At 43.5% G+C, this 14,136-nt stretch overlaps 1 protein-coding gene across 5 annotated transcripts in view; it reads right to left on the reverse strand.

Moving 5' to 3' along the window:
* Nucleotides 1-5,258: 5,258 nt before the first annotated feature.
* GORAB (golgin, RAB6 interacting) overlaps nucleotides 5,259-14,136 on the reverse strand; it is a 30,514-nt gene continuing 21,636 nt past the window's right edge. For 2 of the 5 annotated variants that reach the window (XM_073644090.1, XM_073644089.1), the window contains one exon: nucleotides 5,259-7,182. In XM_073644090.1, the coding sequence (XP_073500191.1) occupies nucleotides 6,744-7,182 (439 nt within the window). In that variant the 3' untranslated portion in view covers nucleotides 5,259-6,743. The remainder of the gene's footprint in view (nucleotides 7,183-14,136) is intronic. The other 3 variants (XM_073644087.1, XM_073644086.1, XM_073644088.1) reach the window with 2 other exon arrangements.

Here is a 14,136-nt window from a genome sequence, read left to right on the forward strand (position 1 = left end):
CACCTTTGCTTTATGGCAAGGTGCTCCATCATGCTGGAAAAGGCATTGTTGGGCGCCAAACTGCTCTTGGATGGTTGGGAGAAGTTGCTCTTGGAGGACATTCTGGTACCATTCTTTATTCATGGCTGTGTTTTTAGGCAAGACTGTGAGTGAGCCGATTCCCTTGGCTGAGAAGCAACCCCACACATGAATGGTTTCAGGATGCTTTACAGTTGGCATGAGACAAGACTGGTGGTAGCGCTCACCTCTTCTTCTCCGAATAAGCTGTTTTCCAGATGTCCCAAACAATCGAAAAGGGGATTCGTCAGAGAAAATGACTTTGCCCCAGTCCTCAGCAGTCCACTCCCTGTACCTTTTACAGAATATCAGTCGGTCCCTGATGTTTTTTCTGGAGAGAAGTGGCTTCTTTGCTGCCCTCCTTGAATCCAGCCCTTGCTCAAAGAGTCTCCGCCTCACAGTGCGTGCAGAAGCACTCACACCAGCCTGCTGCCATTCCTGAGCAAGCTCGGCACTGCTGGTAGTCCGATCCCGCAGCTGAAACAGTTTTAAGATACGGTCCTGGCGCTTGCTGGTCTTTCTTGGGCGCCCTGGAGCCTTTTTGACAACAATGGAAGCTCTCTCCTTGAAGTTCTTGATGATGCGATAGATTGTTGACTGAGGTGCAATCTTTGTAGCTGCAATACTCTTCCCTGTTAGGCCATTTTTGTGCAGTGCAATGATGGCTGCACGTGTTTCTTTAGAGATAACCATGGTTAACTGAAGAGAAACAATGATACCAAGAACCAGCCTCCTTTTAAAGTGTCCAGTGATGTCATTCTTACTTAATCATGACTGATTGATCGCCAGCCCTGTCCTCATCAACACCCACACCTGTGTTAATGGATCAATCACTAAAACGATGTTAGCTGCTCCTTTTAAGGCAGGACTGCAATGATGTTGAAATGTGTTTTGGGGGTTAAAGTTCATTTTCTGGGCAAATATTGACTTTGCAAGTACAGTAATTGCTGTTAAGCTGATCACTCTTTGACATTCAGGAGTATATGCAAATTGCCATTGCAAAAAATGAAGCAGTAAACTTTGGAAAAATTACTATTTGTCTCATTCTCAATACTTTTGGCCATGACTGTACAATTACAAACCTGTAGTTGCTGTCAGCCTCTGCTAACAGAACTACAGATAAATATTGCTTGTAATTATAGAACTGGGACCCTGAATTTGGTGGCTTTTTGACACAAGTTTTTAGTCAACGACCCCAATGCAGTTGGGAACCTGGCATCTTTCATAAATTCACTGGGAAAAGGAGAATACAGTCTTCTGTGGTTGGCTTGGGCATCACCGCTTCCTGGAGGCATTCCCAAATGAGTTGGCAGCTGTTCTGGATGATGCCAGATATGGTGGATTTCTCAAGCATAAATTCAAGATGTAAGGCTATGTGCCCACGATGCAGAAATGAAGCAGAAAATTTCTGCAGCATTTCTGCATCTCCCTGGCAGAAAAAACACATGCGGATTGTACATGCGTTTTTCCTGCGTAATACATGCGGATTCACATGCATTTCAGCTTGCGGGTTGACAAGCGCTTTCAAAGCGATTTTAGCATCACTTGGAAAGTGCTTGACAACTAGGTCACACTATATAAATCCATGCAAACAGCATGGATTTATATAGTGTGACCTTTAGAATGGTTAAAAATAAAAAAAAATAAACCTTGATACTTACCTTCCGATGGCCCGGGGTGTGCTGCTGCGCTCGTTCCTGGCTGCCGGGATATCGCGATGCCCTGTACTGAAGGACCTACAGTCACATGACTGACGTCACCGCAGGTCCTACAGTCCAACGCGATGTGCCGGCAAAGGAGAAGCAGCGCAGCGCGGGCCGCCAGAAGGTGAATATAATATTTATTTTTTATTTTATTCTTTTTTTTTACAGTTTCTATGGTACCCGGGTGTGGATGAGAGTCTTCTCTTCTCCACACTCGGGTACCATCCGCACATTAGAACGCGCCAATTACGCAAGTACAGATGCAGTCTTGCGGAATTGGCGTGTTCTAATGCAAGTCAATGGCGGCGAAAACGCTGCGCTTCCGCAAAATTAATGGACATGCTGCGGATTTTTGAGCGCAGCATGAAAGCTGCGGAAAAATCCGCAGCATGGGCATTGAAAGTACGGAATTGCATAGGGGACCATGGCAGAAGGCTTACCATGCGTTTACGCTGCGGAAATTTCCGCACCAAAAACGCATGAAATACACATCGTGGGCACACAGCCTAAAGATGCGTAGGAAAGGCTAGTAGATAAAAACCTGAAAGAGGTATGGAGAAAATAGTTACCAATGTATATGCTTTTGTTTCCTCCCCTTCCCAGGAGCTGTGATACGATCAGACCATGTTCCAGCATATGGTCAGACACGGTCTTTACATAGTACACAGCTGGGGCACATGTATAAGATTATCTCAGCACAGGAACATTTTATTTAAACATCCAATTGTGGAAGTTATTATTTATTGATTAAAATGAACTTTTGTTCATGGGAAAACCCCTTTAGGCTATGTGCCCACGATGCAGATTTTTCCTGAGCGTTTCTGCCTCTCCCTGGCAGAAAAAACACATGCCGATTTTACATGCGTTTTTTCTGCCAGGGAGAAGCGTCTAAGTGTTTTTGCATGTATTTCCGCATGCGTTTTTTCAAGCGCTTTTCCAATCGATTTTAAGCATCACTTGGAAAAGTGCTTGACAAGCTGGTCACATAATATAAATCCATGCAACTAGCATGGATTCATAGTGTGACCAACTTATGCTGCTTTAAATACAGCATGAATAGTAAAAAAAAAATAATTACAATTTAAAAAATAAAAAAAAACATTATACTTACCTCTTCGGTGGCCCCCGGTCTCCTCTCCAGTGGCGTGCTCTGTACTCAGCGTCCCGCGGTGTTCTCAAAGGACCTGCGTTGATGTCATTTAGTCAGCTGACAGGTCACGCGACTGCTTCATCACATGACTAAATGAAATCACCAAAGGTCGTTTGAGAACACCGTGGGACGCTGAGGACAGATGACGCCACCGGAGAGGTAAGTATAATGTTTTTTTTTTTTTTTTTACGTTTTAATTCTTTTTTTACTAATGATACCCTGGTCGGATGAGAGTCTCCTCTTCTCCAGACCCGGGTACCATCCGCACATTGAACCGCATAACATCCGCATGTATACATGCAGATGTTATGTGGTTCAATGCAAGTAAATGGTGGCGATTTCGCCGCGATTACACACAAGAAATGGTTGTGCTGCAGATTTTTCCGCAATGATAATCCACAACGGAAATTTCTGTAGCATGTGCACAGCACATGCGGATTATCATTGGGAAACATGGCAGACAACTTAACAAGTGTTTTTAATGCGTTTTTCGGGGTGGAAATGCAGCCGCGGAAAAGCATTAAATCCGCATCGTGGGCACATAGCCTTAAGTTTATAAAATAAATCCGATACATAAGAATATTTTAAGTCTTGATTAGGTAACATACATATTTTTGACTGGCTCAGCTGGCATAGCGCAGGGGTGGGCAATTAATTTTCCTGAGATCCAGCCACATGAGAGACTGTGACTGTTGTGGAGGGCCGAACCAATAGGCTGAAATTAGTTCTCCTTAATATTAATTCTAATTATTATATTAATTGTATCACTTAATATTGAGCAGAATTAAGTATGCTAATATCCCCTATATACCGTTTGAACCCAAATACAGCCCCTTCTATACACCGTAAGAGCCCCCACATAGCCTCCCTTTATACAGCGAAAGCACCACAACCCTCCCAAGTCCAGCAAGAGAGCCCCACGGCCTCCCCATGTCCAGCAAGAGAGCCTCACTGCCTCCCCATGTCCAGCAAGAGAGCCTCACTGCCTCCCCATGTCCAGTCAAACATCTCATACACATGCTAAAAAAACGAAAAAAAAAAACCACACCACATACTCACCTCGCTTCCGTTCCCCTGGCGCTATGCCTCTGGCTCCTGTGTACTGACTCCCCGTAGTACACAGCTGATGCAATGAAAAGATGTCATCGTGTCAGCTGTTTCACACGTTGATTGGTGGCCTCCACCAATGCAGTTAGCGTGGATGGAGAGCGGAGGGAGCGGTTTCAGCAAGCGGGCGGGCATGGTGCGGCCCACTGTTCTCAGCCCTTCGGCTGTCTCGATCCGCGGGTCAGACTAACAGCTAGAAGGCCAGATGTGGCCCGCGGGCCGCACTTTGCCCAGGTCTGGCATAGCGGACGGCATACGCAAGTCATACGGTTGTTAGGAGAGGAAAAAAAAAACCGCACACGCATTACATATGGAATGAAATATGCATGACACCCGCCCAACTTTTGGAGATGAGCATAGGAGCGTTTTTCTATACGCAGATGTGAGCGAACCCTGAGTGTTGTTATTTTACTGGTGCAAATATGCTTATTGAATCAGGTTCTGAGTAGTGAACAACCCCTTTAATAGTAGGCCTTTGGTTGCTGTTGCAACCATTGGCTCTTTGGGATCGCCTTGTGGGGAGCAATCTCCTTCTAACCAAGTCCATAGATGTCACGGTCAATATTGACCGTGGCATGTAATGGGTTAATTGAGCAGGTGCAGAGGACTGCCAGTGTGTACTTCCTCCTGCTGTGTCAGAGGTAAATGAGCCATGTTAGCTAGAAAGAGTCCTGAAATCATGATCCTGTAGCGAAGATGAATTGCCATTTCATGCTCTAATGAAAACTAGTACCGTATATTTCATTGGGACATGAAAAGGCAGCTGACTGACGGGAATTGGTCAAACAGGTGTTAATTTAAAGCCAAGTTTGTATTTTAGCACTTTTCTATGTGTACATATTTTGACATCTGCATTAAAAAGGGAACCAGTCATCTCCAAAAACGTTATTTACCAGCAGATATAGTGGCAATCTGCAGGTAAATGGCATTTAAATCTTCTCTGCTTGGGTGTGCAGGGCAGACTGTATAAGTGCAGGGGACTGAATTTAGCATGCTCACTGTACAGGGAATGTTACAGCAATTGCAGGTTGGTATGTGATCTAGAACACAACTCTTCATGCAACTTTTTACAGCTTTCACATGCAGCAAAGGTCGAAAAGTTATTTAATTATTGAGAAGGTGTACAAGTCTCCAGACCTTTGAGATTGTAAGATTGTAATTAGATTTATTATGGAGTTGTCAATAGTTTTACACAACTATGCTTTCTTATACACATGCAAACTTTGAACACAAAATGTCTTCGCTCATTGCTTCCCCTATCCACAACCATAGGTACTGTTTGCTCCCATTAATCCAATATTGATACACTGTGTAATTATTCTAAATTATTTACAGATATTGTTATGGTGGTTTTTAGTAGGATATTTATACTTCACATTTGTCTTTGTAAGTAATTGGCCAAATGAAGATACCAGTCGGGCATTGAAACACCTCCTCATTGTCTGTTACAGCGTTATTGTTGTTTAGCTGTGTGCATATCCTAATTCTTCATTAAAACAAGTATTAATGAAATTACCGCTGATTTTGGCTTGCCCAGACCCAGCAGCTTTACAGAGGACACTCGGCATCAATGTCCACCAGACACCCTGCTTTGCAGTGGCATTTTCATCACCAAGCTCATTACCTTGTAAAGATTTATTTTCAATTTATTGTGTTTAGAATTTTTTGTGGTTCAGCAGCTTAAAGAAATTACAAACCCACCAGGTGTAAATACTTACCATAAAGAAACTGGAAGATTTTGCTTGTAATTCTGCTTACACATCGCAACACAATCTAACACAGACTTATGCAAACTCAATGATTAAAAAAATGCTTCAATTTAATAAATGTACAGAAAACACATGCAAAATGCTTAGAAATATAAAAAGCTTTCCGAATAAATGGCTTATACAGAATGATTAAACCAACACCTCCATAATTATCCAGGAAAACCAAGTAGTGTTGTCAAACAATAGTCTACTAAACAACTTCTTGGTTGTTTTCACTCGGAATCATAATCTTCATTTACGTTACTTTCTAAAATAAGAGGTGATTTACAGATTTACAAATACATTAACTTTGTGAAAGACAAAATCATTAATACCATACAGCCTTAAAGGATTGAGCATTTAAGAAAGGGTTGTCGGAGTAGTGAACAAGTCCCCAGACTAAAATAAGAAAAGCTTATAGTTTCCTCCCCACTTAGCATCGCTCCAGCGATGTGGGTACAAGGTCACCCAGCGCTTGAGTGACATTATTATGTGACATGCGCTCTGCAGCCAACTCGGTGACTCTCAGTGACTGCTGACAGAATGCAGCCTTTACTAAAGCAGACATCCACTCTGATGGAATATTGATGAGCAGCAGCCGATCAGTGACCACTGACTTATGAAGCCTAAGCCTTGCAGCTAATCAGAGGTTGCTGATCAACTGCTGCTCGTCAAAACTCCATCAGAGAGGATGTCCGTTTGGATGAAATAGAGAAGGCTGCATCTGCTCAGCGTCCGCTGATTGGCTGCAGTGCTCATGTTACATAATATCACACAAGCACCGAGAGACCCGGAGCAGACATCGCAGGAAAGGTGCCAGTGCGGAAGGTGAGTAAAAGATTTTCATATTTCAGTCAGGAAAATGGGGAATGAAAGTTGACCAAGTAGTGCACAACCCCTTCAAGAAACAAACAGTATTGGGATTACTTCCTAGAACATAAAGTACAATATCAACATAGAACTTTTTGGAACTAGGTCTCAAGAAATTATATGGTCTCCCTGTGAACTTGGACCAGTTGCTGTCTGATCACATTTGCTGGTGTCATCCAAGTCACTAGTAGGTTTAATCTTAGACTGCCCTGAGTCACTTTCTGCACTGGACTCTTTTTCTGAAGGCGACTCAATGGAATCTGGGTGTAAAACCCGCTGGCTCTTATCTGATGCCGCTAGCTGCATCTTTGCTTCAGCTTCTTGTAGTTGTAAAATTTGCTCTACTTCTATTTCCAAGTCCAATCTCTCTTCATCAGCTTCTACGTCCAACTGCTGCATAAGCTCCTCAAGCTTCTTAGCTTTTCGAAGTTCGTTCTGTTGTATGATGGTACATAGGTGCTCAGTTAGTTGTTCCTTGATCTGGGTTTTCTTATAAAAGTCCAATTTTGCTGCAACATATTCTGATTCTGCTTTGTCATAACGTTTCCTGTAGGACAAAGAGAAAGCAAGCTATTGGTATGTAATAATAACAACCCCTCATCAGACATGACTGGGACAAGATCTTATGCGCACACCAGAAGGTCTGCCTAATATCAGTCTGGAACACAACCTTTACTGCTGAATCTACATCTCTAGACGTATAAATTACACTGCAGATAATACTGTACAAGTCAAGGCCTAGATGACTTTGACACCCAAAGTACCCCCCGGATTGGACCTGTAATGCTCATTACATACAAGTATATGGACTGCATCTAAATCTAGTTTACACGTCTACGGTTCTATGTATTACAACCATTATTAACGCCTTCCCGCAACGGCCAATTTACAATTTTCTGTTTTCGTTTTTCCTCCCTTTCTTCCAGGAGAAATAACTGTATGATCACTTGTTTTTTTGTGAGACAAATTTTAACTTTGAATGACAGTATTCATTTTATCATATGATACACTGAAAAAAATTACCTAGTGCATCGAAATTGCAAAAAAGTGCAATTTACCATGTTCACTATACGGTAAAACGGACCTGACAATATGATTCTCCAGGTCAGTACGATTACAAAGATACCAAAACATGCATTTTTTTTTTTAAAGTTTAATTGATGGAGGGAAATAAAGACTAATAATGTGCATGCGTCGCCATTTTTGAAACCTGGAAAGTTATCAATTTTGGTCAATGGGGTTGCGTGAAGCTTATTTTTTGAGGCACTGAACTGAGGTTTTTAATTTATACCATTTTGTGTTCGATGTTTTGATCGCCTGTTATTGCATTTTATTGCAGTGTTGTGGCTGCAGAAAAAACGTAATTCTGGCGTTTCGATTTTTTCACAGTATGCCATTTACCGATTGGATTAATTTATTTTGTATATTGATAGATCAGACTTTTATGTATGTATAAATACCAAATATGTGGTATTTTTAATTTCTATATTTTTAATGAGGGAAGAGAGGTGATTTGAACTTTTTTCATATTTTTAAAAACATTTTTTTCCCCACTTTTCACTGTACTTGTTAGTCTCCTTTGGGGACTTGAACCACCTGCAATCATACGATTACAGAACTGCTGTGTATAGCAAAAATTACGGTCTCTTATGAACGTTTGTCACAGGCTGGCTTTCACAGATGATCAGTCATGACAAGCACGGAGGTCTTCAGCAGACCCCCAACTGTCATGGCAACCCATTGGCGCCCTGCAATTATGTGACAGGAGTGCCGATGGGAGCATAGAATGACAAGCTCCCCTGCCGTTAACAGTCACGGTCTCTGCTCCACCTGCCCCTGTAACGCTAAATGCCCACGATGCAGAAATGCTGCTTTTTTCTGCATCTCTCTGGCAGAAAAAACTCATGCGGATTTTACATGCATTTTTCCCGCCAGGTAGAAGTGTTTATCAAGCGTTTTTGCATGCATTTTTGCATGCGGGTTATCAAGCGCTTTTCCAAGCGATTTTAGCATCACTTGGAAAGGTGCTTGACAACTTGGTCACACTATATAAATCCATGCAACAGGCATGGATTTACATAGTGTGACCAAGTTAATAGTTATAAAAAGAATAAAAATTGTAAAAAAGAAAAAAAAACAAAAAAACATTATACTCACCTTCCGATGGCCCCCCGTCTCCTTCTCCGGTGCGTCCGGTGTCTTGGGCCGCTCGCGGTGGTGTAAAAGGACCTTTCATTACGTCATTTAGTCATGTGACAGGTCACGCGACCGCCGACGTCAGCGGTCGCGTGACCTGTCACATGACTAAATGAAGTCACGGAAGGTCCATTTACACGACCGCGAGCCACCGGGGAGCCAGGACGCACCGGAGAGAAGACCGCGGGCCATCAGAAGGTGAGTATGATGTTTATTTTTTATTTTAAAATTTTTTTTTTTTAACAGGTACTATGGTACCCGGGTCTGGATGAGAAAGTCTCCTCTTCTCCAGACCCGGGTACCATCCGAACATTGAATCGCTTAATATCCGCACGTGCACATGTAGTCATGCGGTTATTATGCGATTCAATGCAAGTCAATGGCGGCAATTACGCTGTGTTTCCGCAAAAATAATGGACATGCTGCGGATTTTTCTGCAATGATAATCCGCAGCGGAAAGTTAACACAGTATGTGCATAGCACATGCGGATTATCATTGGGGACCATGGGGCACGTATTACCAAGCGTTTAAGTGTTTTCGTTGCGGAAATTCCGCGGCATAAACGCTTGAAAAACGCATAGTGGGCATGCAGCCTTATAGGGCAGATGATGGCTGAGTAGTTCAGGCGACATCTGCAGGAATTAGCATTTCAATTAAAGCAACTTGTAATAAAAAATTACATTCTTTCAACTATAATGTTGCTTTAGGCTAAGTGCCCACAATGCAGAAATGCTGCGGAGCGTTTCTGCATCTCCCTGGCATAAAAAACGCATGCGGATTGTACATGCGTTTTTTCTGTCAGGTAGAAGCGTTTGTGAAGTGTTTTTAACATGCGATTTCGCATGCGGGTTGTCAAGCACTTTTCCAAGCGATTTTAGCATCGGCATGGATTTATGTTGTGTGACCAAGTTACGATGCTGCAAATAGTAAAAAAAAAAAGCATCAATAGTATTAAAAAAAAAAAAAAAAGGATAAAAATGTTGAAATATATATAAAAAAAAACATTATACTCATCTTCCGACGGCCCCCGGTCTCCACTACGGTGCGTCCAATGTCTTCGGTGGCTCGCAGTACTCTAAAAAGGACCTTCATTGACATCATTTAGTCATGGAAGGTCCTTTTACACCACCGCAAGCAGCCGAAGAGCCAGCAGCGCCGCCGGGAGCCATCAGAAGGTAAGTATATGTTTTATTTTTTTTTTTTAATTTCTTTTTTAACTACAGGTACTATGGTACCCGGGTCTGGAGGAGACTACTCCAGACCCAGGTACCATCCACGCATTGAATCGCATAATATCCACATGTGTACGTGTAGTCATGTGGTCCAATGCAAGTCAATGGCGGCGATTTTGCTGCGATTCTGCAAGATTAATGGTTGTGCTGCGGATTTTTCCGCAATGATTATCATTGGGCAACATGGCAGACAACAAGCGTTTTTAATGCGTTTTCGCGGCGGAAATGGCGCCTCGGTAATGCATTAAATCCGCATCGTGGGCATGCAGCCTTGGCCTCAAAAGTTTTTATTTTTACAAGCTGGAATTAGAGAAAATGTACCCCGAGATTTGTCAGTCAAGGATTTGTCAGTCAAATTGTATAACAGATTGTGGAAGCCATTTCCCAGAGGTGCCAAAACAGCAGAAAACCCGCAAAAGTGACCTCATTTCGGAAGCTACACCTTTCATCTATGAGTGTACTGACTATTTTTTCCCACTGATGTTGTTTCACAGATTACTTCCCAATTGATAACATGTAGATTTAACTCAAAGTTATTCATTTTTCTCCATGTCTAAAAAGATTAAAACTATGCACTACTTTTTGGGCACATGGTAGGGCTCAGAAAACAAGCAGCACCATTGGGCTTCTGTGGCACAAATTGTCCTGGAGTAGCTTGTGGTCGACATTTACACAGCTACTCAGGTTCCAGAGCATGATTACAGCAATCCCACTATTTATGTAGACTTTTTTTTTTTTTTTTACAAAAAATAACATTTGATAATTTGTTTTTGCATCACCATATTCTGAGAGCTATACTTTATTTTCCCTTCACCCATGACCGCACACCTGAGAGAGGATCTGCCCTTCGAGGACAGGAAACCATCTGAAATAAAAGGGCGGCACCTCTCCCCTGCTTCAGTTGGTTTCCTGTCCTTGATGGGAATCCTCATGAAGTAATCAGGCGGCTGTCATGCTGAAGAAACTTACCCAGGCCTGTCCCGGTGCTGGAAGAGAAGGCTCTTGTCTGTGGCGCCGGCCTTCAGGTGCTGGTAGCGCCGTCCGCAGGTTCCCCGGGGACCTGTTGCATGTGCGGGCGCAGGCGCTGCGGAGGTCCTGGGCTTCCGTACACCGCCGCGCCACCCTCCACCTGCCGCCCATGTGACTGGAAGTAACCACGGTCATGTGCCTCTGACGTCATGGCGTGGGGCACGCCAGGAAAGTTACCGCCAAGAAGCAGAACAGGTAATGTGCTATGTGCAAATGCCCGCTAGCAATAGACTGGCGGAAGGAGCTCTACTCGGACTGCATTCAGAAAACTATTTGTGAGGGTACCTCGGATTTTTCAGCTAGCCTCAGGTCTGTCATCAGATCGGAGGTAGAGGGTTCCTTTAAAACAATTTTGAGGAAAACAAGAAAAATCATATCTGGTCCTTCTTCTGCCTCCTCTGTGTTATCAGATGGACAGTGCCGTAGTGGGGCCTCATCCTCATCCTCTTCAGACAGTGATAGAGGGGGGAGACCATGCTTCCCTATAGAAGACAGATAGATTGGTAAAGGCTGTCAGAACCACTATGCGGTTAAAGGAAGATAAATCCGTTAAGTCCCTAGAAGACATCATGTTTGCAGGGTTAGAAGAAAAGAAAAAACGCACCTTCCCGGTGAACGCTAAGGTCCAGGCACTTGTAAATAGAGAATGGAGGAAGCCTGAGAAAGTAGGAGCATTGCCATCATCCTCAAAGAGGAAGTATCCCTTTGACCTAAAGGACTCTGAAAACTGGGATAAGGTGCCAAAAATTGACGCTGCGGTATCTAGATCATCAAAAAGATCGTCATTCCCTCTTGAAGACTCAGGGGTACTTAAAGACCTCTTAGACAAGAAGGCGGATACCTTTTTAAAGCATACTTGGGATTCCGCAGCAGGAGGTCTAAAGCCGGCCATTGCAGGAACATGTACCGCTCGTTCCCTTATGATATAGTTACAGCAGTTGGAAGATCAGCTGAAAGATAAAAAGACCTTAAAGGGAAAAAATTCTAGCCAACCTCCCCCTATTACATGGTGCAGCTGCGTTCCTAGCAGATACCTCTGCTGACTCAGTAAAACTGGCAGCTAGGTCGGCTGGTCTATCAAACGCGGCTAGATGAGCTCTGTGGTTCAAGGGATGCCCTGGGGACTTACAATCAAAGTCTAGATTGTGTTCTATCCCCTGTGACGGCCAATTTCTCTTTGGCAAAAAATTGGACGATGTCCTTGAGAAAGCAAGCAACAAAAAAGGAAGGTTCCCTGGGTTTTCGGCGGACGCCAGGAAGACCTATTTTCGGAGGGGGAAATTTAGTAGAGGTCGCCCCCCAGGAGAAAAAAAGAAAGTGGGATTTCAAGAACAAGAAATAGTCCGGATATATGTTCGGAGGTCCCTCTGCAGTCTCCAAAAAACCTCCACAATGACGCCAGGCCACAAGTTGGAGGGAGACTTTCTCATTTTGTTCACGCCTGGGAAAACATTTCCTCCAGTCCCTGGGTCCTCAACATAGTGAGAGATGGACAAAGTTCAACCCCTTCAGTAGCCACGCCGCTCATTTGTGATAACTCCAGTAAGAAAATCCCCAGACGAACAACTGGCACTAGAATCAGAGATCTTGAGCCTGTTGAACAAACAAGTGCTATGCGAAGTTCCGGTCAGTCAAAAAGGAAGGGGATTTTATTCCCCTCTCTTTCTAATAAAAAAAAAGGACGGTTCATTCAGAACTATTATAAATCTAAAAGGCCTCAACCGATTTGTAGACAACCATACATTCAAAATGGAATCAATAAATTCAACAATAAAGCTTCTTTTTCACAATTGGTTTATGGCAGTGATGGATCTCAAAGATGCGTATTATCACGTCCCAATTCACCCAGATCATCAAAAGTATCTAAGGGTTTCTCTTTACATCCAAGGAAGTTGCAGACACTTCCAGTTCCAAGCTCTTCCCTTCGGGTTGTCGATTGCTCCAAGGGTATTCACCAAGCTGATAGACTGTCACCTCAGCTTTCTTCGCATTCAAAATACAGTTACAATACCATATCTGGACGACTTCCTTATAGTGGGGAATTCAGAGAGCCACTGTATTTCACAACTGAATCAAGTCATGGCTGTCTTGCAGAACTTAGGCTGGATGGTCAATACCCAAAAATCAAGGCTAGAACCCGCAAGGGTCCATGCCTTTCTGGGGTTTACTCTAAACTCCGAGTGTCAGACTTGTCTTCTACCCGACAGCAAAATAGACAAAGTCACAAAATTGGTCTCAGGAGCCATACACACCCCAGACATGTCCTTAAGGAAGGCTATGTCCCTGCTAGGCACTCTAACATCATGCATTCTGGCGGTCAAGTGGGCCCAATTTCACACAAGAAACCTTCAGTGGGAAACCTTGTCAGCACAAAGATTGTTAAAAGGAAAGGTACATCTCTCCTTGCGAACCAGGAACGCCCTCTTGTGGTGGACAGACATGTCAAATTTATCTTTGGGGGTCCAGTGGGACACACCAGTACAAAACATCATCACGACCGATGCAAGCAACTCAGGGTGGGGAGCACACCTAGAAAATCACATAATTCAAGGCTCTTGGTCATTCCTAGAGAAAAAGGTGCCGTCAAATCTAAAAGAGCTATGGATAGTGAGGAACGCTTTAGAAGGCTTCCTCCCTTTACTCCAGGGTCGTCATGTTCGGGTTATGTTGGACAACAGAACCACTGTGGCCTACAGAAACCACCAGGGGGGAACAAGATCTCATTCTCTTCTGGAAGCAGTAGGCAGGATTTTTCAAATAGCGGAGCAAAATCTCTCTCCTACGGCGCTACATATACGAGGCATAGAAAACACGAGAGCAGACTTCCTAAGCCGCAACAAGTTGAGACAACGGGAATGGGCCCTGAATCCCAGAATATTCCATCAGATAGTACAGCTGTGGGGTCTACCAGAGATAGATTTGTTCGCCGACAAAAACAACAGGAAAGTGGAGAAGTTCTGCTCACTAGACCCAAGGGGAAACCCATTGGCAATAGATGCTCTCCAGATTCCTTGGAGCTTCAAGTTGGCCTTTGCCTTCCCTC

The sequence above is a fragment of the Phyllobates terribilis genome, unplaced genomic scaffold, assembly GCF_046119375.1.
Source record: "Phyllobates terribilis strain yellow unplaced genomic scaffold, ASM4611937v1 Scaffold_8__6_contigs__length_399053987, whole genome shotgun sequence".
In the NCBI taxonomy this organism is placed as follows: domain Eukaryota; kingdom Metazoa; phylum Chordata; class Amphibia; order Anura; family Dendrobatidae; genus Phyllobates; species Phyllobates terribilis.